Source organism: Excalfactoria chinensis, chromosome 1, assembly GCF_039878825.1.
Source record: "Excalfactoria chinensis isolate bCotChi1 chromosome 1, bCotChi1.hap2, whole genome shotgun sequence".
NCBI lineage: Eukaryota > Metazoa > Chordata > Aves > Galliformes > Phasianidae > Excalfactoria > Excalfactoria chinensis.
Window position 1 is genome coordinate 12,830,151 of NC_092825.1, and position 23,807 is coordinate 12,853,957.

Here is a 23,807-nt window from a genome sequence, read left to right on the forward strand (position 1 = left end):
CAATATTTATTCAGAAGATTGGCAAATTCCAGAAAGTTCACCCATCCCTGAAAGGGAAGTTTTGTAAACAAATCTGGCAACAAATTTATATTAACAGCAGCAGCTCTGCTAATCTGTCAAGATGTAGTTTGTTTCCGACACTCGATTCAATTCTTTCTTGCTTAAGAATAGAAGGTAATTTGCTACAAACAAGCCATTTAGCTGGGATGTGGTGAGTGCCCCTCTGAAACTTCACAGGGTATTTAACTCATTTCAGCGGAAAACACGTAATAACGTGCTTAGCACAATTCTTTTTTTTCTTTTTCCAGAACAGAAGCAAGGCTGAATTCCCGTATTCACAAAAAAGCAACAATGTTAGAGATTTCAAGGTCCGTAAGCCCCATTACTGTATATCCCACGACCTAGACCAGCATTAATCCACATCCTCTGGACACAAATGAAGAAGTGTTTTAGGCTGTGGTTCCACAGGCACTTTCTTGTCCGGACCCTCCATGTCTTGGCCACTCTTTCCTGGACATGTCATCCTCACTTCTTCTCCGGCATCAATTTGCAGATCCAGTTCCCCGGGTCTCAGTAGAGCTGAATGGTTAGAAAAATCTGTCGTTAGTGTCAGCTGAGACAAAAGATACATGTATGGCCATTACTGCTCTTCACCACTGTCAAACCAACCGGACATGGCCTGGTGTGTGAACATTTGGGGTGTCAGTTTCTTCATTCTAAAAAAGATTTGGCATTTCATCTCACCGCTTCCCCTTAGAATGGGAAAATAATTTGTGAATTTATTTGATGTCATAGCTTTCATAAAGCTGTGTGTAGCCTGGGGTAGAGGCTCAGCTGGTGCAAATGTCAGCAGAGCCACAACAGCTCACACCAGTGAGGAAGCTGTCCAACCTTCCTGCTGCATCACCAGCTCCTGCAAACCTAAAAGGCTGATCCAGGTTCCAGTGAATCCAGAGAGCTTTCTGTGCTGGATCCAGCTCTGGACAAGTGCGCTGCCACTTAAGTACAGCACTTAAGATATTGGGCTAATGTTAGTAATCTTTTTCTGCCTACTACAACACCCAGACTGCCCGAGCTAGTCTTTGTCTCAGGCAAAAGCCTGAGGAAATTGGCTGGTTTTGTGTTGCATCTGAAAGGTCACTCTGTGTCCCCATGGACTGAGAGGTAAGGGGGAACTCCAGGATTTGCAGCCAGCTTCTTATTTATTTCTGGAAGTTGTCAGCATAGATATTTTACCTAACCTTAGTCATGGAGGAGTGAGATGATAAAAGTGAGGCTTTCAGAGCATTGCACTTATAGATACCTTGAAACATAGTTATCAACATCTGCTATTCTTGCTTTTCAAGTCCTTTCTTAGATGGAATCTTAATGTATATTTATGGACACTCGGGGCAGTGCTGGTATTTGCTTCTTCTCTAATATCACATGTAAGGACTTTGCTAAGTGACCTTCTCTGTGAAGCAAAGAAAATGCACCTGAAATCCCAGCAAAGTTTGACTTCACACAGGAAATTCATTCACTAGTATTATTGAGAAGCTCTTCAGTACTTAAATAATTCCTCATTTGGGGCAATCTATGACATTTATTTTTTTTTTCCCAATCAGCCTGAGAGAGAAAAAATCCCCTGTAAGGGTTTATACTTCACAGTGTGAAATAATTTATGAAATATAAGCAAATTAATTTTGCAGCCTTTTCCTTAACTGGAGTTCATGCTATTTGAAAGAAGATGGAGTTGTAGCTATCTCAAATGGGCTAAATTTTCTCGAGCTGAAAAATATTATTCTTTCACATTATTGACTCTGATTCCCTCTGTGATTTAATCCTTTTCTTTACATGCTTAGTGGGCAGTGTCACAGCTACAAGCAATAACATACCAATTAACTCATGTCTGATGAGACATCTAAGTAGTTTTAAGTCAACCTATATAAACATTATGTTACTGGCTTGAAAATCTGGACACTGTTTGCAGCTGGAAGATTTGATTGCTTAATTGATTCTGAATTTCAAATTGCTTTTGCACATCAACCACTGGTTTGAATCTGCTCCAGATGGGCAATGACTGGAAGTTGTTATAATCTGGCATGTATTTGGTAGCATAGATAAGTGAGTTGACGGCCTCATTAAAAGTATCTCAGACATATGCACTGATTAAAAAACCCTTCATCACTGGCTCAGCAGGGGCTTGGTGGAGGGGAGCTGAAATGCTCTTTCAACCCTAAGGGCTCTTTCTGGCATGACAATGGACAGAAGTTTCTTATACTGCTGCCCACAGAGGTGATTGTAAAATATATTATAGTCCAGTGTGTCTGCCTATCAGTGAATGCAATATGGGAAGGGACAGTGCTTGTTTTCACCACAGTCAATGGGAAAATACAGCACATCGCATCCTAAAGAACAGGGCTAAATATGATCACATCAATTGTGTCTTGGTGATGCCTCTTTGTTTCCCAAATAAGCCTGGTGTGACTATATAGCACGTCTGTGAGCATAACAGGTCTGCTTTTCATTCAGCTCAAGGCAGGTGAACTAAATCTGATCCTGAATGACTTCTTGACAATTGGACTGCTAGCTGTTGTAATATTAGGCAAGTACCTCTGCACTTTTTTTCACAACCTCCAAACTAATGTGAACATGGTCTCTCCTCCAAAGCATTATGACTCAGTTCCCACAACATACTTTATTATTTACTTATTTATTTATTTATTTTTAATGAGAGAATGTACAGTTTTGAGTGACAAGTTTGGCGAAAACAATGACCAAACTGACATCCCTGGCACATTTTTAATATGTTTTGCAACCCTGCCTACAGGAACTGAATGGCTTTCTCTGTAGACAGCTGGATTTCTGTGTGGCACTAGATGGCAATATTCCCTCAGCTCCAGCAGCGGTCAGGGGAGTGATGCACAGCAAAGGGACACATTCTGACCTTGTTGCCTCTTATCACCCATGTGGCTTGTAGGAGCTAGGTTTTGTGTCACTCATGGCAGTCTGAGCTGCAGAGATTTTTTCTCTCTCTGTATATTCCCCCACCTGTTTTTACAGCTTTCACAGTTCTCTGTCAAAGCATTTGTTGGACAGGTATGTTTATGGCATGGGCTCTTCCATTTCATTAATTTCATTGTGTTCTCAGGCAATTTCATGATGTTTGTGTTCAGATCCCCAGGGAAGAAGTATCTGTGTCTGGAGTACTGTACTGCTTTCTACTGCCTTCTGCCTATTGATGTGGTGATAGACTCAGTCAGGTCATTACTCAGATGTAGTATTGCTTCATACCACTCATCAGTGGCTCATTTTTTTCACTTGCATTTGTTCTCAGATAAAATAAGCATCGTGTGAACTCAGTGACCATAAAAAAGTGTTCCTGTGTCTGTACCCAGATGAGTTTGGCCCTATCCTTGTTTGATATCACTAAAGGTTTTGGTTTTTTTTTCTGATCTCAGAGCCCACAGGCAGCAAGGAACAGAGTCAGCTATGAATATTGCATTAACTTCTTTGTGTAGCTGAGACTGTGTTTGTCTTCAGGACACTATTTTTTAGACACATCTATTGAAATTGCACTTCACATTTCCCTCATCACACAATCCTTTTCCCAGATGACAAACTTAACTTACTATTATGCTGCCACAGCTCTGTCCAGGGAGGTGGCCGAGACACTGCCCCTGGAGGTGATCAAGAAACATTTAGATGTTGTACTAAGGAACGTGGGCTAGTGGGGATATATTGGTGATAGGTGGAGAGTTGGACTGAATGATCTCGCAAGTCTTTTCCAACCCTGGTGATTCTGTGATTCTAAGATTCTAAAGCCATACCCATTGCCTCCCTTTTCCTCTTATTGCACATCTCCATGTCCTCAGATCAGTACTTAGCTTCACATGTCCTGTCTTCTTCTTTCTTCCACTCCTCAACTTTCCCTGAACTTCCTCCATTATTTCCCTTTACCATCAAACATGCTATAGCCCGTGCTTCAATCCTCTACCTCATAGTCTTTGTCCTCATGTTCTTGTGCCACATAGCTGAGATCATGGTGCTACTGTGATGGTATTGCTGAGCACAAGAATGGTGATGGTAGGACTGAGGCTATGCATCCTCCAGTTGCCATCAGCAGCTGATGTGCAGTAATGTGATGGAGAGAGAAGCTGACAGGATCACCAGAAGCACAGAGCCCTCAATAAGTCACTCTGCACTTACTTCTGACCCCTCATGAAAGAGTACAGTCCTCTGCTGTGAAGTAGTGAACTGTCCTCAGTCCTCCTGTTCCAAAGATGGAAGAACTTAAGTTTAAGAAACTGTCCCCCTCTGAACAACACTCCACCGCATGGGCCCCTGCCCTGTGTCCAGCTGTATTCTTTCCTGTTAATTCTATTCTCTCTTGGAAAATAGTGAACATAAAAATATTTTATTTGCAGAAATGCAAAGTCATTTTTTGCTGAATATAATCAATCAATCCCTTTTGTTGAACAAAATAGACAGAATGCAATGTGGTTTGTGATGCAAAGGCCTGTTTAAATAATTCTTCATGGTATATTGAAGTATGTGCCAAAGTGAAGTGCATCACGTTGTGTACATAGAAACCTCAGAGTTTCTGCACCCATATTTGCCCAGAGCATTCTTTCTTGTTGTATTTGCATCATTTGCTACTTCAAGTCCTTGTTTATATATTTACTAATCATCCCTGGTGGCCAGGCAATCACAAAACAGACCAATTTGTAATCTGCAGTAAATACTGTATCCCAAGGCTCAGGTTTCCAGCATTCGGGAGACTTCACTAAACTCAGTGCATTTTTCACTGAATCTTAACATATGTAGGAATGTAAAGACAAGTCATGTGATTAAAATTCAAGTGACATACATGGTTGTCATGGACGAGAGGTAGCATTTATTGCAGGTTTTGGATGTTCTAAACCACCATGTCTTTTTGATCTTGAACCACGGAACACAGAGTAGTTTCTGGTAACATCTATTTTTGCTCAACTGAGTAAATAATGAAGCTTGTGTTTCACCAACTTTAATGTTTTGCTGAAACAAAAAAAAAACCAAAAACCCACACAAGAACTTCTTTAAGAAAAACATTTTGCAACAATATGCTGTTTAAAGTCATGCTATCTTAAAATTGGCACCACTGAACTTAGCACTCCTCTGGACTTTGTGCAGGGCCCTGAGAAGTCACTTGACCTTTCTGTAGAGAGAACTCAGTTATATGGGTGTGGATGGGGCCCTGGGCAACCTGATCCAGTGCTTGATCTAGCAGTTTACAACCCTGGCCACAGCAGTGGGGTTGGAACTTGATTTCTGAGGTCCCTTCCAACCCAAGCCAGTCAATGATTCTATGGTATGTTCCTGTATATAGAGCTTTACTGAACTAATTTCAGTGTCTTATCAATGCTTTTAAATACCTCTAGAGCAGGTGTCAAATAGATGAGGCCAGGCTTTTTTTCAGCCTAGCAGCAGAACAAGGGATGATGGGCACAAATGGGAGCTGCCCAGGGAGATCATGGAATATCCTTCTCTGGAGATACTGAAAACCTATCTGGGCATTTTCCTGTGCAACCTACTGTAGGGAACCTGTTTTAGAAGGGGGTTGTACTAGATGATCTACAGAGGTCCCTGACACCCCCTGTGATTATGAGATTCTGTGATCCACTGTCTACCTCCATGCTCATTTGTCATTACAACAACAGGAAGGAAGGCAGAGGCTGAGCAGGCAGAATGGAGTGCAAGAAATGGGAAGAATTAGAACTATGTTAATGCCTTACTGCCCCCCAAAGTAAGTGCTCAAATTCTCGAATTATGGAATAAGTAGGAAATGTCAGACTCCTGGGATTCATTTTTCTTTTGCAAATGTTCTCATCCGTAAGGTGTATAACCAATGGAGCAACAAGGTAACTTGTTTTTGGTTCTGACAACTGTGTTTTCAGGCTTCTATGTGTACTTACTCAGATTTAAGGCTGTCCTTTACTTAAGCCTGGATCCCATAAAAATCCTTGATGTGATGGAAGTGCTTCTTGTTAACAGACACCGAAGTTAATTATCAAGATGACTTGCAGGTTTACATGTCTACAAGTCAGTGCTAAAGAATAGATGGCCCAGATATCTGTCTGGGGCGTTTTTACATAATTGCATGGGATCAGTTACTAAACTTGCTAAGCTGGGATCATGAGATTAAGATAGCCTGGATACTCATGGCTTTTAGCTTGCTCTTGTTACTCGCGGATAGTACAGAGGAAGCTTTTAGCTGAGAAATCAAATGAAATGGTGCATAAGTTTTTGGTGTAGGATGCTGAGGTACTCTTTTAATATTTTAGGAAAGGTTACCAAGGCAGCGGATGGAGAAGCTGTACTGCTTAAAGAGAGAGGATAGGAAAATAAGAGCTGACAATCTGAGTAATTTGACTGGTGAAATACCAATAAATACCCTTGACCTGAAGTTGGATCAGGGCTGGGAAAATTCTCATTAAGCTGCTCAATTCTTAGTGGGTATTTATCGCAGTAAGAGCAAAATGCCTCCTTTCCTGCGGGTTGGCTACACAAAAGAGAGCCGTTGCTCTGGCTGAAATAGCCATTAATGAGAAAATTATGTCTTGAACCTCTGATGTATTTGAAGAGCGAGAGAACATTTTTTCCTGTTAACAGACTAGAAGTCTGTTGAAAATTAAGTGCATAGAAAAAAAGAGTCCTGAAGCTGCACATGTTGTTATGCAAGGAGACTGCTTCTCTGATGCCGGCCTGTGTTAAAATCCCTCATTTTCTTGAGGACAGGCAATTGGAAGTTTGCAAGTCCAGTGTTGTTCTTTTCTACCTGATATCTCCACTTTCCATGTGCTTTATCTCTGCATCCCAGCCTAAGATGGAAGCAGTCTCTCACATGCTGACCTGTTGGTCTTTCCCCTGAACCAAAGACCCTTAATTTATTGAACGGTGTAGCACCTTCCTCTCTCTCCATTTTACCCGATACTCCAGAAGACATTTTTTTCAGGAATGTGTTTTTTCAGCAGTGCTCTAAAATGCCCAGGTTTCAAATCACCTTGAAAAACAAAGAATGATTAAAACCCCAGCTCCTTCCTTGACCTTTTCATGTGCTCCAATTAATTCTTCCCTCCCTCTGCTTTGCCTGCAAACTCCCTGGTTGCACTCTCGCCTGCACTGCCCTGACCTCTTTTCATCTGTCTGCTTCATACCCAGGCAGATTTCATCCCTGTCCTTCCTGCAGCAGCAGAGCTCATTGCCAGTGAGCTTCTCCTGCCTTGCTCACCTTTTCTAACTCATCTCTTCCTCGGCACCTCTATATTTGCAGATATAGATATACCTCTTATTGATATGATTTGATTTTCTCACAGTTCGGGGCTCTCTTAACACTGGCATCTTTCTCACATTCCTCACAACCTGACAGGAAAGATCAGGGAACCACGGAAACCATCTCAGCAGGGGAATACAAAAAAGAGAGGCCAAGGGAGGTACTGAGAGGTACTGACAGTGCCCAAAGGAGGAAGAAAGAGCCAGAGCCCTTTCTGATCACAGGCACTCCTCCCACAGCTGCCCTTTGCCCCGTCCTCCCTTAAGCTGTGCCTCCCCCATCTCCCTGGTCACCTCAGCGGGATCTTCTCACAACATGCTTGAACCAGGAGGCTTATCAGTGAATACCTGGAAGCCCTGGAGACAGATTTAGAGAAAAAAAACATATGAATTGTGTTGTAGATGCTAACGAGGCTGAACCTTGTAGTATTCGGAGGGGGGGAGATGTTGTAAACATATAGGCGGTAGCGGGGCTTTTCGAGATGTGACGTGACAGTGCCCCCCCCCCCCATTTCTATCCCTCACCTTGTGATGTACCTTGGCGCGCATTTCAAACGTGCGCCCTAGGGGGCGTAGACGAAGTAGTAAGGTATATAAGGTGTTGATTACTCCTAATAAACGCCATTTTGCCACCTTTCTTGAGTCACGGTGGTCCTTTTGGCCCTAGCGGGGGTTCCGCTAGTACCTGGGCAAGTGGGGGTTTGAATTATAATTGTGCACGGCAACAGAATTGTTCCACTGGGAATTCACACAGCACCTGAAAGTTGTTGCACTTCCAGGAGAAGCTGGAGAGAAGCACGTATGTCTTCCAAATGCTTTTACCATCCATGTCTCCAGGGTTCCTCTATGGTGTCTTTGGCACAAATTTGCGGGGAAGAGTCTGATTGGTGATTTGGATACTGAGCTCCTGCTGAAAGTAGATCAGTGTGGATTCTCACACAAAGGAAAGACAAAACAAAGATGTCGAAGTACGTATTTGTAGGCAAAACAGAACATCAAACAACAAAACAAACAACTACCACTACCAACAAACTCCCCAAAGCAGCCAAAGAATGAACAGAAAGAAAATAAAGGCTATAAAACTGTGATCCCTGAGTTCTGGCATGGTTTGGCTATTTGGAGCTTAGGATGGGAACTATCTATCAAAGTCCGTTCAGGTCTAAAGCATCTTTGCAGACACAAGAAATGCATGTGAAGGGCTTGGCAATGACCTGGTATGTAAAGAAACAGCTCAGATTCATTGTTTTTTTTTTGTTTGTTTGTTTTTGTTTTTTTTGTTTTTGTTTTGTTTTGTTGTTGTTTTTTTTTTTTGTTTGTTTGTTTTTTTCTGCTGTGAATACATATGCATTAATATTTTATCATCACAATTAGGTCATTTGAGGGTGAGGTTTTCTATGTATATTCATATATATTGCTAATATAGTATTTAGGCCCACATTTACAGGGATCTCTTGGAAAGAGTCCAGCGGAGGGCCACAAAGATGGTGAAGGGCCTGGACCATCTCCCCTATGAGGAGAGACTTAGGGAACTGGGTCTGTTTAGCCTTGAGAAAAGAAGGCTGAGAGGGGATTTGATCCAGGTTTATAAATACCTGAGGTATGGCAGCCATAGTGGCGAGGCTGGTCTGTTTTCAGTAGTGCGTGGGGACAGGACTAGGGGAAATGGGCTGAAACTTCAGCATAGGAAGTTCCGCACGAATGTGCGCAAGAACTTCTTTACGGTGAGGGTGACGGAGCACTGGAACAGGCTGCCCAGGGAGGTGGTGGAGTCTCCTTCTCTGGAGATATTCAAGACCCGCCTGGACGCCTACCTGTGCGACGTGGTGTAGGGAGCCTGCTTTGGCAGGGGGGTTGGACTCGATGATCTCTAGAGGTCCCTTCCAACCCCTATAATTCTGTGATTCTGTGATTTCCCACGGCAGTGGAAGATTAGCTTCCTCAGTAACAGCCTGGTGCAGCATGTGCTTCCAGGTGACAGCATGGCCGCGTCTGTTGTAGGCCAAGGCTATATTTCTTCGCTGAGCTGGTAAGTTTGTGCAGAGATACTTGAGAACCAACTGGCAAATTCCTGAGCAACTGGATTTAACTGGGCCAGTTTTGGGCAGGGTGTTTGACCAGGTGACTTCCAGAAGTCCCTTCCAACCTAAATTATTCTGTGAGTTAATAATGATGTGCCCATATACTGCATCCAGTTCCGGCATTAGTACCACCTCTATATTATGCTTCACCAAAAAGGCTAGGACTGCCCTTAGGTCAAAAAAGTAAAAGTTGCACAGGTATATTGTGGGCTAGCTGTCTAAACGCCCAATCCAAGGAACCAGTGCACTTTGCATGGTGGTCCATGCTGTTCCTGAGACAGCTGTGACAAAGCTGACTTTATCACGTGCATGTGCTGCAGTCTCCCCCCCAGGTATGCAGTGCATGTACAGAGTAATTCTCTGGTACCTGGTGAAATGAGAAAAAATCAGGTTTCTGGTGTAAGAAAGAAAGCGTGAGTATTTGATCCTGGTCTCTGAAGAGAGCACCTCATTTGCCAGAGCTATGAAAACACTGCAGTATTTCCACATTTAGAACTTCCTAGATTCTTTTCATAACGCTTCAATAAATAAGATCACTGCAGTGAAAGGATTATTCATGGCTGTTTTCTCAAGTGTGGCCCAGGTCTGTGGCTGGAGTGTGAGCAAGGAGCAGTTCCCTGACAAGCAAACAAGCTGACGGTGTTTAGAAACTCCCTTAGAGACATGGTCCTTTGTTTCATTTCTCACACCACATGACAAAGAGGAAGAATTTAGGTGGAGCTGATTGTAAAGGAGGGAAAACATACCATGGTTTTCCTTCAGTTGGCATCCTGAGGACGCAAAGGACAGGGTTGTAAAGGCGATGAAGAGCACGTTCCTTCTCTTCATTTTGCTGGGAGTAGTATCTGGTAAGAACATGATTTCATTACACTGCTAAAATTAGAACACTGTTGGCTGTTGTACTTTCTCTTGGGAACTTTATAATACATATTTAGGGATCGGACACAGATGGAAAAAATCAAGTAACAATTATTTTCCTACTGAAATAGATTACAGCAGTGGTTACAGCAGCGTAATGAAGAGAATATGAGCCCTCACAAGACTTTTTTTTTCTGGAAGAGGGACTTCAGTGTGCAATAGCTGCTGCTCAGTGTGGCAGTGTTGGAGTGGGAAAGGAGGTCAGTTCTACCAGAAATGCCATCTACTCTTAAAACTGTAGCAATATTGTTAATACTGCTTTCAAATGTTGTTAACATTTCTCATTTGTTGAAGTAAAACAAGCAACTGAACAGAAAAAAAACACTTATGGAGAATTAGGAGGGTATCAGTACTCTTGCTCAGTGTCAAAACACAAAAGGTTTGCCAATACGTACATGTTAGCAACTTAAAATGGATCTACAAGCTGCAGTCTGTGTGACTGATGGAGCTGCTTTTAGCAAGCTGTCTTCTCAGGTAGAACCGCCTTGCTCTCAAGAAACTGAAAGTTCTTCCAGTCCTCAGAAACCTGCCACTATTTGGTGTTTTCTTTGGTGCCCCCCCGCATTTTCTCAGGGCACCGCATGTGAATCTCAACTGGTCCTGAAGAACAGTGTTTGTCTAACCTGCGTGGTTATGGGAAGAGAATAGCTTGAATATATGACTCAAGCCCTCTGTAAAGGTTCACAGAATCACAGAACCACAGAATTATAGGGGTTGGAAGGGACCTGCAGAGATCATCGAGTCCAACCCCCTGCCAAAGCAGGTTCCCTACACCAGGTCGCACAGGTAGGTGTCCAAGCGGGACTTGAATATCTCCAGAGAAGGAGACTCCACAACCCCACTAGGCAGCCTGTTCCAGTGTTCCAGGTTAACAAATCACAGGTATTTAGGGCTTGAATATACATATACTTCCAAAAGCCATTGTCATAACTGTTTTATATTAGGCTCAGAATTTGTTAACGATTGGGACTGGTAATTCTGATAAACAGTGTATTAAATTTATTCAAGCATGGTTCATCCTCTGAAATGAGGAGGTAACCAAGAACCAAGAACTTGTAGAAACAATGGAGGGCTTTTGTAAAATCAGCTGAAAGAAGAAGCCATTTAGATACTGTATGGAAAATGTCAGATTAAAAAAAATGGGGGGGGAAGGGCGGAGGGCAAAAAGTAAGCACTCATGGTTTAGGAAGTCAAAAAGATGAATCCTGAGTAAACAGCCAAGGAACTCTTCAAAGATAATATGAAAATAGAACCCCTACATTTCTAAATGTTACAAATGATTTAATAGACTCTGTAAAGAGTTTCCATCAATGAACTGTGACTTGTTTTAAGTACTGGGTACTGAATACTGCCCTCAGGTTACATTCAGAGCTCAGCTCCAATTGTGGAAGTGTATCCCCAGAAGGCACTCTCAGCTCAATCTCATTTACACAGGCAATTTTTATTGAAGGCGGTTTCCAGAATCCTTAAGAACATTGATACAAGCTTAGTCCTTCACTGGGATTAGGGAAGAGGGACCACAGTACTCCATGCTTTGCCTCGTAGACTCACCTATCACTATTGCTTTTGCTTCTCAGGATGCAAAGACACTAGGACACAGGGGAACAGTTATTTGAGAGTTCAGTAATAGAAGCCACATCTGTCCAGGAAACACCAATCATTTGAAATCTGTCCCTAGGATGCTCAAAAAGGTCACTAGTGAGTCAGAGAAACAAGATTTTTGATAGTTTAGGGCAAAAGTCAACAAGGATCCTTCTAATGTCATTTGAAACCCCTGGAGCTGAATTCTCCCCTCCAGATTAAAGGCGCTGCTGCCACTGAGGAAATGCAATTGTAGGGTCTCTCTGGGGGCTGATGTGAGCCATCCTTCCCAAGCCACGTGAGGAGGGGCAGAAGGATGTGGCTCCATCCCACCATTCAGCGGTGTTACAACACAGCACACTTCCCTTTGGCATTCCTAAGGTTTAGGCTGAGCACCCAGTAAAAGTACTTTTGCTGCAGGAGTTGCTGAGATATGAACAGCCTGGCCTGTTGAGCAGGGTCCGCTGCTGTCCTGGCACTAAGTGCACAGAAAGTTTTACTGACAGCAGCCAGCTTTCTTGGCAAGTGTTTTGGGTAAGCCATCAGCTTCCAGTCCTTCTCAGTCTCACTGAGGTACGCTGCCAGTTTGGGGATATGAAGGCAATACTGCTTAAACATCAGCTATCTGAGGTGACGATAGCACAGTACTGAACTAGAGATAAGACCATTCGTCTTCTGCCATTAGTACTGGTTTTACTGCAGTGCAACACCACCATTCACGAGCAAAAGGAGAATCAGGGCATTTTGTGCTCATTAATGTTAACTTGGCAGCAGCTGTGTGCTCCTGCCAGTCTGAGACTCCTAGAAGTAATTTTTCAATCATTTTCATCTTACAGGAAGAAGAACCCCACTGCTGAGGGGCTTACCTACTACAAGGACCGTTGAAGAGAATGCACCAGCTGGTGTTTCCATTTATACCTTCAATGTAACTGGTTCTCCATTGTCTTCTGGAGTTGTTGCAATACACCCTACCATAGTAAATTCGAATCCACTTACGGAAGCGTTTGCTATTGTATCCGCAGGAGATCTTGTGTACAGGGTGAGTTTTCTGTTCAGTTTGAGCAATGCTCCATCCTGTTGGCTCATGGCTCCTGGATTGCTGAGAATTGGCAGTGCGCAGTGACTCATCTGTTCATCAGAAAGGTGTTGTAAACGCAGACTGTAGTACTATTTGCTGCAATAATATGACACATGAATAACCATACCGACTACAGTTTTAATTGCATCTAGGCAGAAACCACTAATCACAATAATTCTGTTTATTCTGTGAAAGAAAGCACAATTTTCTAGAAAAGGGCATATAGGAGTGCATTCTGTTTTGTGGTTTTATCTGTAGTTATCTGCAAGTTTTTCAGCCTACTTAATACGAAGTTGCTGTGAAGTTAAAGTGGATTATTTATAGCATATGGAGCTCCTGTTTGGACACTTCCACCTAGAATTGAAATGAGTTTGACTCACTTCCAAAACAGCGTAAGCTGAGTCAGATCAAAGCTGTGTTTAACACTGAATGAGAGCTGTGACCCACAAGGAAGACACTTGGAGATACAAAGATATCATGCTTCCACATATCCCTCATCTATTTCTATCTGTTGTGTGCTCTTGTTCTGTGCCAAGTGTAAGGCAGTTTCTGTTGGCTCCAGCTAGCTTTCACTGCTGGATAAATTAGCAAGCATTGCCTCACATTTGTCACTGGCAGTGAGTGAACACTCAGAGGCATGATGCTGGGCACTCCACTGCAGCCCACTTGTATGTCTGAGCCTCAACAGTGACAATCTTGAACACCTTTGAAAGATACTGATAGATATTGAGTAGAGTCTTAGAAAAATAATTGGTAAGTTTTTTTCTGAGTGCTTCCAAGGAGGTTTGTTGGAAGTTTCTCACTTCCTAGGCTGTACTGTGGCACTCTGAATTAAAGCTATCCCTTCTGCTGCAAAATATAGTCCTTTTCTTTGCCCACTCATTCCTGTCCTGTGCCATTTCCACGCTGTGCAGCACTGTGGGCTGCTTGATGAGTTGGACTGGAAAACTAATCTGAAGGAAAAATGACCTTGCAAATAGCTAAAAATCTCTGGCACTCCAAAGTGCCAGCTTATTGTCATTCCTTACCACAGCCCCAATTACTCAAATTGCCCGAGAGGACTTTGTATATCTTAACTGATCTGTAACTGTTATTGGGGTTTCCTAACCCACTTGAGGAACTAGAATGAAGTATTTGAGCCAGGGAATATCAGTCACGAGAAACTCATAAAGAAAGCTACATATAAATTGTGCAAGTTAGCAGTAGACTGAATATGTGCAACTCACAATGCAAGGATAAATGCTCATGAGCGTCCTTAGTTAATTTATTTGATGAACTTTGATACTTTTATTTATTTACACTATTTTTAGCAGATTGATATAACATTTTTCAAGAGTAATATGGTCCAAAATGAGGTACCTCAGCTCTCCTTAATGATGCCATTACATCTTTGCTAAGATAAAAGCAATATTCTGTATGTAAGTATGCAGCTTAGGTTCTCCTGTATTTGTGAACCAAGTCCTTTTGCAGCAAGCCTGGGCAATATCACACTTCTTGGTATGCTTTGGGGTTTCTGAGAATGTCCTGGTTACTAAGATATGAACACTGTGCTGAGGGCATGAAAGCACACTGCTGGCCAAAGCTACCTTGATTTGATGCTCCCTCTGCTCCCCGGGACTGAAGGGGAAAGCAAGGAGCAGTGAGATTCTCATGTGGAGTGAGGGGTGGGCAGTTATGGAGTAGCTCAAGATGCTGCTCACTATATCTGCAGCTGCTTCAGGTGTGTGAATGCTGCCTTTATCAGTAAGCATCGCTCCTGCCTGGAACTGAAGTAAGCCACTCACAGTCTACACCAGTTCAAAGCCATTCTTCACAAGTGCAACCTCAAAAGAGATCATCTTGATTCACAAAGTCAGCAGCTACATTTTCCTTTCTCATACCAAGAAAGGAAGTTCTTGCTTCTTTATTAGCTTCCACAGTGAGGATTGTAGCATACAACTTTCAGCATCTTGCTCTTGCTCTGGTCCAGGCCTATGTCCAGGCCCGGGGCCCCCAGCAAAAGAAATGAACTGGTAGGCCTTAAGTTCCCTTCCAAGCCAAGCCATCTGATGATCGCCTTCTATTTTTAAGGGTTGATGTGCAGAGCTGGAAGCCTTTCAAAAAAAATCTCAACAAATCAAACATTTGCATTATCAGGCTTACAAAACATAAGGCCTGTGTTCATTTTTAATTAGTTCAATTTCCCCAAGCAGTTCAGGTCTCACTCTCATGCAGTGTGCTCTTGCAGCTCATTCCTCCCTGTGGTTTCATGCAAGTCTTCTCCCAGATCCACTTACAAAGGGAAGGGCCTTGATCCTGCTGGGCTGTACAGACTCCTGCTGCATGCTCCTTCCTGCAAAGGAGGTGTGCTTGTGGCCATGAAGGCAACACACCATCTTCAAGGCAGGACAGTTCCTGCCAGGCTTTCTCCTCCCCAGACTATCACTCACACAAGAGGTCCCTGCATCGCTCCATGGGGCCACAACCTTTTGGTCTGTCTGTCCTTATTTTTCCTCACATTTCTTGTACTGGCAAGAGCTGTGTCAGTAAGTGGAAGATGATCTAAAATGCTCACTGCTTGTTGATGTTCCTTTATTCACTCCTGTAGTCTGTAACTTACATCTCTTGCATGATGTACTGTTAGTATTGTTTTTTATTTTCAGGTTGTTACCACTGGAAACCCTGTCCTAGATTATGAAACTATGCCAAAGAGCTTTGATTTACAGATTTTTGTTGAAGATACTGCCGGGAGGACTGACCTCAACACACTGACTGTCCAAGTCGCGGATAAGAATGAACGTCCTGTGTTCTGGGGAAATATGGCAATTCAAAGTAAGATGGTGGTGGCATCTGAAAAAAGCAGCACTCACAAAGATGACATCAAATGCAGAATTTAACAGCATGCAATGCCCGTAGTTAAAGTGGTCCAAATATTGTCCTATAGGAAAACAAGGGTGGAACAGGATGTTGTTTCTATCAAAGCTTTATTTTACAGAAATGCCCTTTTAGTTTTCTCAAAGATTTGACTAAAATTGATTAAGACATTTAAATGCATTTGAAGAATGAAAAAAAAAAAAAAAAAAAAAAAAAAAAAAAAAAAAAGGAAAAAAAAAATATGAAAGCAATGTTATTTTCATATGTTCCTTTATTTATGTTTGTACGTTTTGTCTTTTTGTTTGTTTGTTTGTTTTATGAGACAAAATGCCCTAAAGATATGAACTGTGAACCCAAAGTTTGATAGGAATGCAGCCAGCACAGTATGGATCTGTGCTGCAGTAGTTTGTTGAAACTGGACTGATTTGGAGAGGGAAGATAAATTTAAAGAAGCGTATACTATGGCTGTGCAAAAAATTTGCACACACAGGAAACCAGGTTTGCTTTCAGATCACAAAGATGCAAAAAGGAAAAGTCTGCAACAGCATCGATAACAAGGCTGGCTGTCTGGATCCACAACAGCACTTAGACAAGGGCATTCAATCACAGAATCATTGAATCATTTGAGTTGGAAGAGACCCGTAAAGGCCATCTAGTCCAACACCCCTGCAGTGCACAGAGACACCTACAGCTCAGCTGCTCAGAGCCATGTCCAGCCTGACCCGGAATGGAGCATCCACCACCTCTCTAGGCAACCTCTTCCAGTGCCTCACTGCCCTTATTGTAAAACAAATTTCCTTATATTGCTTTTTTTCCTTACTATGATAATATTACGCTCATGGTTGGTGTTAGGGAGGGGCTGACAAACCCCCAGCCCCAGAGTGGCAGTGTTAGACGGGCTGCAGCTGGCTGTGTGGGTGCTGCTGGGTTGTCTGCAGGGTTGAGCTCAGTGCAGCACGGCCACGGCGCAGCCGCTTCTCCAGCGCCACCGAGCATGCGGGTGCTCCGTTCCATACAACATTTAGTTTGTAAAGCAAATTAGCTTCCCCGAGGGAAGAGGCTGTGTCATCTTCTCAGTGCTGAGGGTGTCTCGTGTATCATGGGTGCTGATGGAATCTAATAATAATTAAATGTGACACTTCAGGGGATTGGCACAGCATGAAACATACTATGTGGGAGCTTGTTACAAATAAGTGCATCAGCTTAACTCTCAGCTAGAGCTGCCATAAATTGGTGAGCACAGATGTCTGATCTGTCTAACTGCATGGCTGTAGTTAACAGTACCAGCCACAATTAGACACTAATTGCGCATTCGTTGGTTATTAAAAAGCATCTCCTTCTCATTAAACCTTATATTCGTATTGTTGTCCTCTGGGAACAACTCATTACGCTGTGCTGGGGTTCCCACCGCTGTGATGAGAAGCAGCAGTCAGCGGGGGTCACAGCAGCAATTAATAGTCCAGAAACGCCAGGTTCAGCAGACACAAAGGGCAGAAAGCAAATAATGGGATCTAAGGAGCTGTTGTTTTGCTCGTCACTGTGCCTGAGCCTGTTGCCAGTGGCTGAGCGTGAGGCAGCTCGGTTGTGGAGGAATCCTCCTTGCTCTGAGCAAGGCAAGAGATTAAGCACAGGCCATCTACCATGTATTCACCCCACAGATGTAAAGGAAAAGCAGAAATGAAAAGGAAAGGCTTTGAACTCTCCTGGCAGGGGGCAGGGGAGGGTGTGAAGGGGATGGGGATGGAGAGCAGATCACTTTCTCCCCATCTGCATGGTCGAGGCAGACACGTGTCTACAAAATGCAGTTGTGTTCCATACCCGCTGAGCAGCTCAGAGAAGACCTTATTTACAGATCAGCCTTTCTCAGCTATCAGTGAGGGGTGTCTGTCCGCAGATACACACTTTTCCTTTTAATCTTTGGAGTGTTTGTGCTCATTCCTGTGAGGATTTTGAAAGGACGCTGGTGAAGTGAGAGCACACATCAGACAGTAATGCACCCAGACAGCTTCAGAATGTCAGTCTTCTTGCTGCTGTGCCCTTCATTCTTGTATAATTAACACTGCGTTTGCTTCTATCCATGCAGCTGTGAGGATCTATGTCTTGGAAGGAACGCCTCCTGGACTCATCTACAGAGTCAATGCAACCGATCCTGAGAATGGTGAACTCAAAGTAAGCTGGGGGAAAAAAAACCACCAGAAATTAAATCAACCACTGTATCTGAAGGGCTAATTGCCTCTTCTGACAACACACTTCATCATCAGGAACACTGGAAAAGACTGAAGCGTTGTCAATAATAATATACTGAGGAAACCCAGCCTCAACGTTTGAACACAAATTGTATTTTGAGCTCTCAGCACTCCAAAATCCAGGGGCACTGACGGCAGAATTCGATGCAGTTAATCAGAGATACTGCAGGAATCGTGTATTTAAAAAAAAAGAGAATGTCTTCAGAACATTTTTATTAGGTCAGAGTGACTGCAAGTGGGTAAAGTTTTTAACCTTCTACGTCACAGTGTAAATTCTTTCAGATGAGACGGTAAGGAAACTGCTCACAAGGAAACGGAATCTCATTTCTGTGATAATCCCACCACTGTGGCCCTCAGTTTAGCAAATGGATCAGCATATTGGAAAATACTCTTGATATCAATGAAAGTCCCTGGGAAGTGATAACTTTGTTTGCAGAAAGGAGAAAAATAGCAGCACTTAGCTAAGAATTGTTTTGCAGCTCTGCCTTGTTGGCTGTTGTAATATAAAAGAGCACACTCAGAAGCTGGACCTAAAGAGACCTGTGTGTCTCTGTGCTTCATCATGTAGTTCTGGGTCAGACACCGTGCTGTGCCTCAGCCCTTTCACAAAGCAGTGCACGACCAGAGGGATGCTCAAACAAAATGATGCAGAAATGATTAACTCGTTCTCCTCTTCCTTTCAGTATTCGCCACTCCCTGAATCGGTGCCATTCCGGGTCTTGGAAAATGGAGACATTTTTTCAAAAAGAAAAATAGATTACGAGAAGGATCCGCACTGGTGAGAGTTTCTCTTCTCCACGTGCTTGCAGTGGGCAATGCTTTTCTATGCAGCCAAAGAGTGATTCTTGTTTTGTTTTCTTATTTAACAGCTATTTTTTAAACGTAACAGTGACAGATCTGGAAGGACTGAACTCTACCAAAACAGTGAATATAAATATAATTAACATCGATGATGAAAGCCCTTACTTTACCACGTGAGTGAGAAACTTCCACTGTACTGAGACTGTAGATGTTTTCCCAGCTTTACTGCCTTGGCACCAATGGGAGGGTGTCACGGAGGGCAAACTAATACAGCAATGCAGTGCTACCGAGAGCAGCGTTTTCATTTTGCGGTGACTCCCATTCTTTTACTGAAAAGATTTGCTTTCATTTCCCTTTTTTATTATTTATATTTTTATTAGTTTTAAGTTTTCCAGGTTCCGCTCTTGAGCTAAGGGCGGCCAAACAGGCTTCTTGTTAGCAAGTGGAGGTTAAAGCTATGCAAAGACCTTTGGACAAGTTCAGACAAAGGCCTGAATTTTAGCCCATGAGAATACAGTCATAGAGAATTTACTCCTCATGCAGATGTGTGTTTCACTGTAATGATGTTTATTCATGCAGAAATGTCTAGACATAAAAAGGTCTCACTTTTGATCTGTCTTTTCCTCTTCCCAGACACACACACTTATAACGACCTCGGTCCTCTTTGAAACATTGCCGTTCCCAGCTCTGTCACAAGCAGGAAATTGTTGTGTCACAACACAGAGATCAGGAATAGCTTCTGAAAATTAATGGGGCTTCAGCTGAAATAAAGAAAATTGTTGAAAATTTGCAAAATAGGAAAGAATAGCTGCGTGCTACCAGAGGGCTGTTCTGTGGTGGGAAACACAGTGGCCAAAAGGTTTCTGAACCAGGAAGCTGACAAGCACAGTTCTTATAGAACTGCTCTGATTCTGCAGCTGATTTGTCTCTGTCACTTTGCGTGAGACATGAGTTGGATTCTAGATGTTCTCTCTCTGTCTTCTGATCCTGAGGTGGTAGAAGGTCCCCGGTGGGAGTATTTATGGTGAGATGTCTCCTGCAACCTATGCAAAGAGCTGGCAGCCCAAAGCTTGGCCAGGTACACTCTTTGCTGGGTAAAGATATGGATAATAATGGTAATGGATACTTTTGTTGCTGCTTGAACTTCATGTATGAAGTAACCAAAAAGGTTAACAGCTCTATCCACAGGCTGTACAAGCAGCAGGAATCCACTTCCCAGCGCCAACATTTGCACATTGTGTTCTAGACTGATTATTTCATCCAAAAGTTGCCATTTCTGTTTATTTATCCTCATGTTTGGAATGCCAAAGGAGCTCTTTTAAATATTTATCTACTTGTTCAAGACAGTGAATGGAGTATCTGTAACACCTAATGCCTAAGACTCTGTTGTTGTATGACACAAATAAGGCACGGCATTTGTTTGAATCTTTTCCCTTTCATATTGACACAACAGGCCAAAAATAGAAGCTCAGTTTGCAAAGAGCTTGAAATTAAATTACTCTTTGTGAGCTGTCCTCACTATGCACATGCGTGCCCTCACCCTGCTAAAATGTGAGCTGCATGCTGGGACTGTGTGTTTTCTGACACTGTAATAATTAGTGCTGAGATGGGAGTTGGGGAAGCTTGACAAGTTAGCAAACCTTCTTTATTTTCTCCTGATCAAAGCTGTCAAGAGCAGAGTTTCAAAGGGCCTTTCTAATTGTTCCCATAGTATATGCAGGCACATCTGGTTTTGGTGTTCACAATACTGCATCGGCATTCACCCTTTTGAAATTCTGGCTGCTAAAATCAGTGGAAAATGTGTGGAGTCAAGAAAACAAAGAAGACAAGAAAACAAATGTGCTTCCTTCGCAATTTTATTACAGTGTCTAAAAGGTCTGCTTGAACTGCGCTGTAAAATACAACTGGCAAGCGGAGGGTCCTCTGACAGCAGGACACAGCCCAGACCTGGCTGCGTAGGAGGTGGCCCCATCTCCTTCCCAGCTGCATGAGCCCCTGGTGTGATGGGCATGTGCTTGAGAATGGCCCACTCCTTCCTGACAGATCTGTCTGGTGGGGACAGGGCAATGGCACATGCAAGGCTGGCAGGGCTGTGAAGATGGAGCTGCAGAGAGAGGTCTGAGATGTGAATCCTCTCTGTGGCATGGGGCTCATGTCTTCCTGAACTAGGAACAACACACTAGTCAGTCAGTGGTGGCACAGAAGGTTTAAAATGTACAAAAAATGTTCTGTCTTGAAGCATGCTCCTAATGCTTCTGTGAACTGTTGAGCATCTTCAACTCCCTTTGGCTTTTGTTAGCAGATATTTTGTGTGTTCAGGCATTTCAGGAGAATAAATCACCTTTCACATAGTCTCTGCACAGTTTTTGCATGCTTGCCCATACCTGCTTTAGCGCATGGGTCAAGTACCGCAACTGCATACCTCAGTGCCCATGTGAACATGCAGTTGCAACCATTATAAACAATTCTACACAACTGTCAGACCATATCTGAGCCATAAAACTCATTTCATGGGAACTCTGGGAGCACTGGCATGCCAAACAGCATCTGTACTTAAAATGAATCAGACAGACGTTGGGAAATTGGAGCAACATCATGGGGACATCAGTAGGGCACCCACAGGAATGCTCTTTCTTGCTTTTACCTGAGGAGCAGCCCATGCTTTTTAGTAATGCTGTTGCACCCCAGATGCCTCCAGCATTCGCTCCAAAATATGACTGTGTTACTGCTTCTATTTTTGTTTTTCTCCTGGAAAACAGCAGAATTTACAGGAAATGGCAGGTTGGTGGTTCTGCATGGGGATGGACTGCTTGGCTGAACAGCCCTGTCCATCTTCAGTTTCCACAATTCCGTGAAAGTCAAATTGCGTTCACTATGATAAGTTGCAGGGAAAGGGAAGGACTCTCCTTTTTGCAGCTCTGTTATGCTTTATGCCCACATCGCAGCTCTGCTGCTGCTGCAGCCCAGCTGGCAAAAACAGTGACTGGGATGTTGGCTGTGACAACTCCGAGCCCATCATGGCCAAGCGCTTTACCTCTACAATTGGTTGCTCAGCTAAGTCTGTGTTCAGCTGCTCTTGCAAACGCAGACATGCCTTTTCCTGAATGAACGTTGCTCTCCCTTGTAGAAAACAACGGATCTACAGGATTCCCGAGGAACAAAGCCCAGGAACTGTTGTTGCCAATATAACAGCTAAAGATCCTGATGATGAAGACTCTCCCAGCAGACTTTTCTACAGCATCCAGTCTTCTGACACATATTTCTCCATAAATCCATGTAAGACAAACAAAAACATGCCTTCTGACTCTCCCCAAAAAAGGGTGGCCACACAGGAGATGTTTTTGCCCGAGTGTTGAATTTCTTTAGTGTCTGTCCCTGCAATAAAGAAATGCTCAGCATGTTTCTAGGGCCAAGTTCTTCCATGAGCTGACTAACATTAAATACAATATCTTAAAGAAAGTAGACTAAAGGTGACTAACTGACAAACGTTTTCTTATGGCTGGAGATTGATGACTCCTTGAGTGAAAGTTGAATCAGCTGCCTTTTTCTCTAACAGTTGTAGTGACTTCTCTGGGGCTCTTGCAATGGCTGCAAGTACTTAGACCACAGCTTGTTCTCCCGTACGCGAAATCTGCTCTAGTACTGTAATGCATGAAAACTACTGCTGAGCTTCATGGCTCTATTCATGCCCATATTTGGGTGAGACCATTCTAAAGAGTTGTCTCCTACATGCTGGTTCCATGTCCCCCTGCTCTCTGGGGCGCACCTGTCTCTGTCCTGAGGATTTTGCTCCTATGGTTGACATTCAGCAACTGCTCTGCCTCTCATCTACTTTTGTTTTAAAGATGCTTATTTCAGTGGTAGAATCTACCACCCAGCGCAGTTCTGTGGGAGATCAAGAAGATCCTTGTTAAGTTTTGGATTCCCCGTGCCCTTTGGCTGTGTATTGCTATTATCCCTCTCAATTATACCCCAAAAGGCAAGGGATATACAAACTGTTCCTTTATCTCCTCAGTACTCTGGCAACGGTATTGTGCTCTGCCAGAACAATCTTCTCCTTTTTGGATAGTCTAACAGAATTGAAAATGTAATTAATTGAATGGCTGATCAGAGTACTTGACATGAGCTGAGAGCAGATCTTTTGATATACGAGTAGATTTAGAGGTGCAGAAGAGTGCTTGAAATACAACAGAGAAAGTGAAGCCATCTTAGTCGCTAGAGAACAAGGACAGCACGGCCTGCTCATTGTGCTTGCTGCTCGGTGAGTGCACTCAGCTCTGACCTGCACCATTTCCTTGAGAGTGTAATGAAACCTAAGTGCTTCCCAAGCCCTCTGCTGAGGTTGCCACAGGAGTATTTTTGAGCAGTGGGTATTTATCTGTGAAAGGCTTACACAGATCAAAGCCATTTTGGATCATTTAAAAAAGTAATTAAACCAGCCATGATTTCTGGAGAACAGAAGATTTCAGCTTGCTACCTATCTGCTGTGCTATCCTGTCCTCCCACCAGTACACCACAAGTGTTTACTGCCTCCCCTGAGGGTGAGAATCTAACTGCTGGCTGCTTTCCCCCAGCAACTGGAGTGCTGCAGGTGACCGGGAGAATGGACCGCGATGTCCTTCCCCTGCAGCTCCATCCCAATGTCTCTGTGATAGTTCGGGTGGAGGACAGTCCTCGTGGGGGGCACTCCAGTGAAATGGAGATCACAGTCATCATTGGAGATATCAATGACAACCCACCAGAATGCAATCCCTCCACCTTCAGGTACTGACGCTCTTATTGCCTTAGTACTGCCTCGCTGCCACAGCCCAGTGCTCCGTTAGTGCACATCAGTTAGGGTCTTCAGATCTCAGAGCCTCTTGTCATATATGACTGTGCATAGTGATCTAGTCTTGGACTTTGCTATGGCTCTGAACTCTCTGAGGCATTTGTGAGCTTTTCAAGAGCCATGGAGGTGTGGCA

At 43.3% G+C, this 23,807-nt stretch overlaps 1 protein-coding gene across 1 annotated transcript in view; it reads left to right on the plus strand.

The window, feature by feature from the left end:
• CDHR3 (cadherin related family member 3) overlaps positions 1 to 23,807 on the plus strand; it is a 52,760-nt gene that overhangs the window by 13,601 nt on the left and 15,352 nt on the right. The window contains exons 2-8 of the mRNA XM_072326706.1: positions 12,704 to 12,906; positions 15,588 to 15,756; positions 17,882 to 17,967; positions 18,728 to 18,822; positions 18,914 to 19,018; positions 21,973 to 22,121; positions 23,420 to 23,609. Coding sequence (XP_072182807.1) covers positions 12,704 to 12,906; positions 15,588 to 15,756; positions 17,882 to 17,967; positions 18,728 to 18,822; positions 18,914 to 19,018; positions 21,973 to 22,121; positions 23,420 to 23,609 — 997 coding nt within the window. The remainder of the gene's footprint in view (positions 1 to 12,703; positions 12,907 to 15,587; positions 15,757 to 17,881; positions 17,968 to 18,727; positions 18,823 to 18,913; positions 19,019 to 21,972; positions 22,122 to 23,419; positions 23,610 to 23,807) is intronic.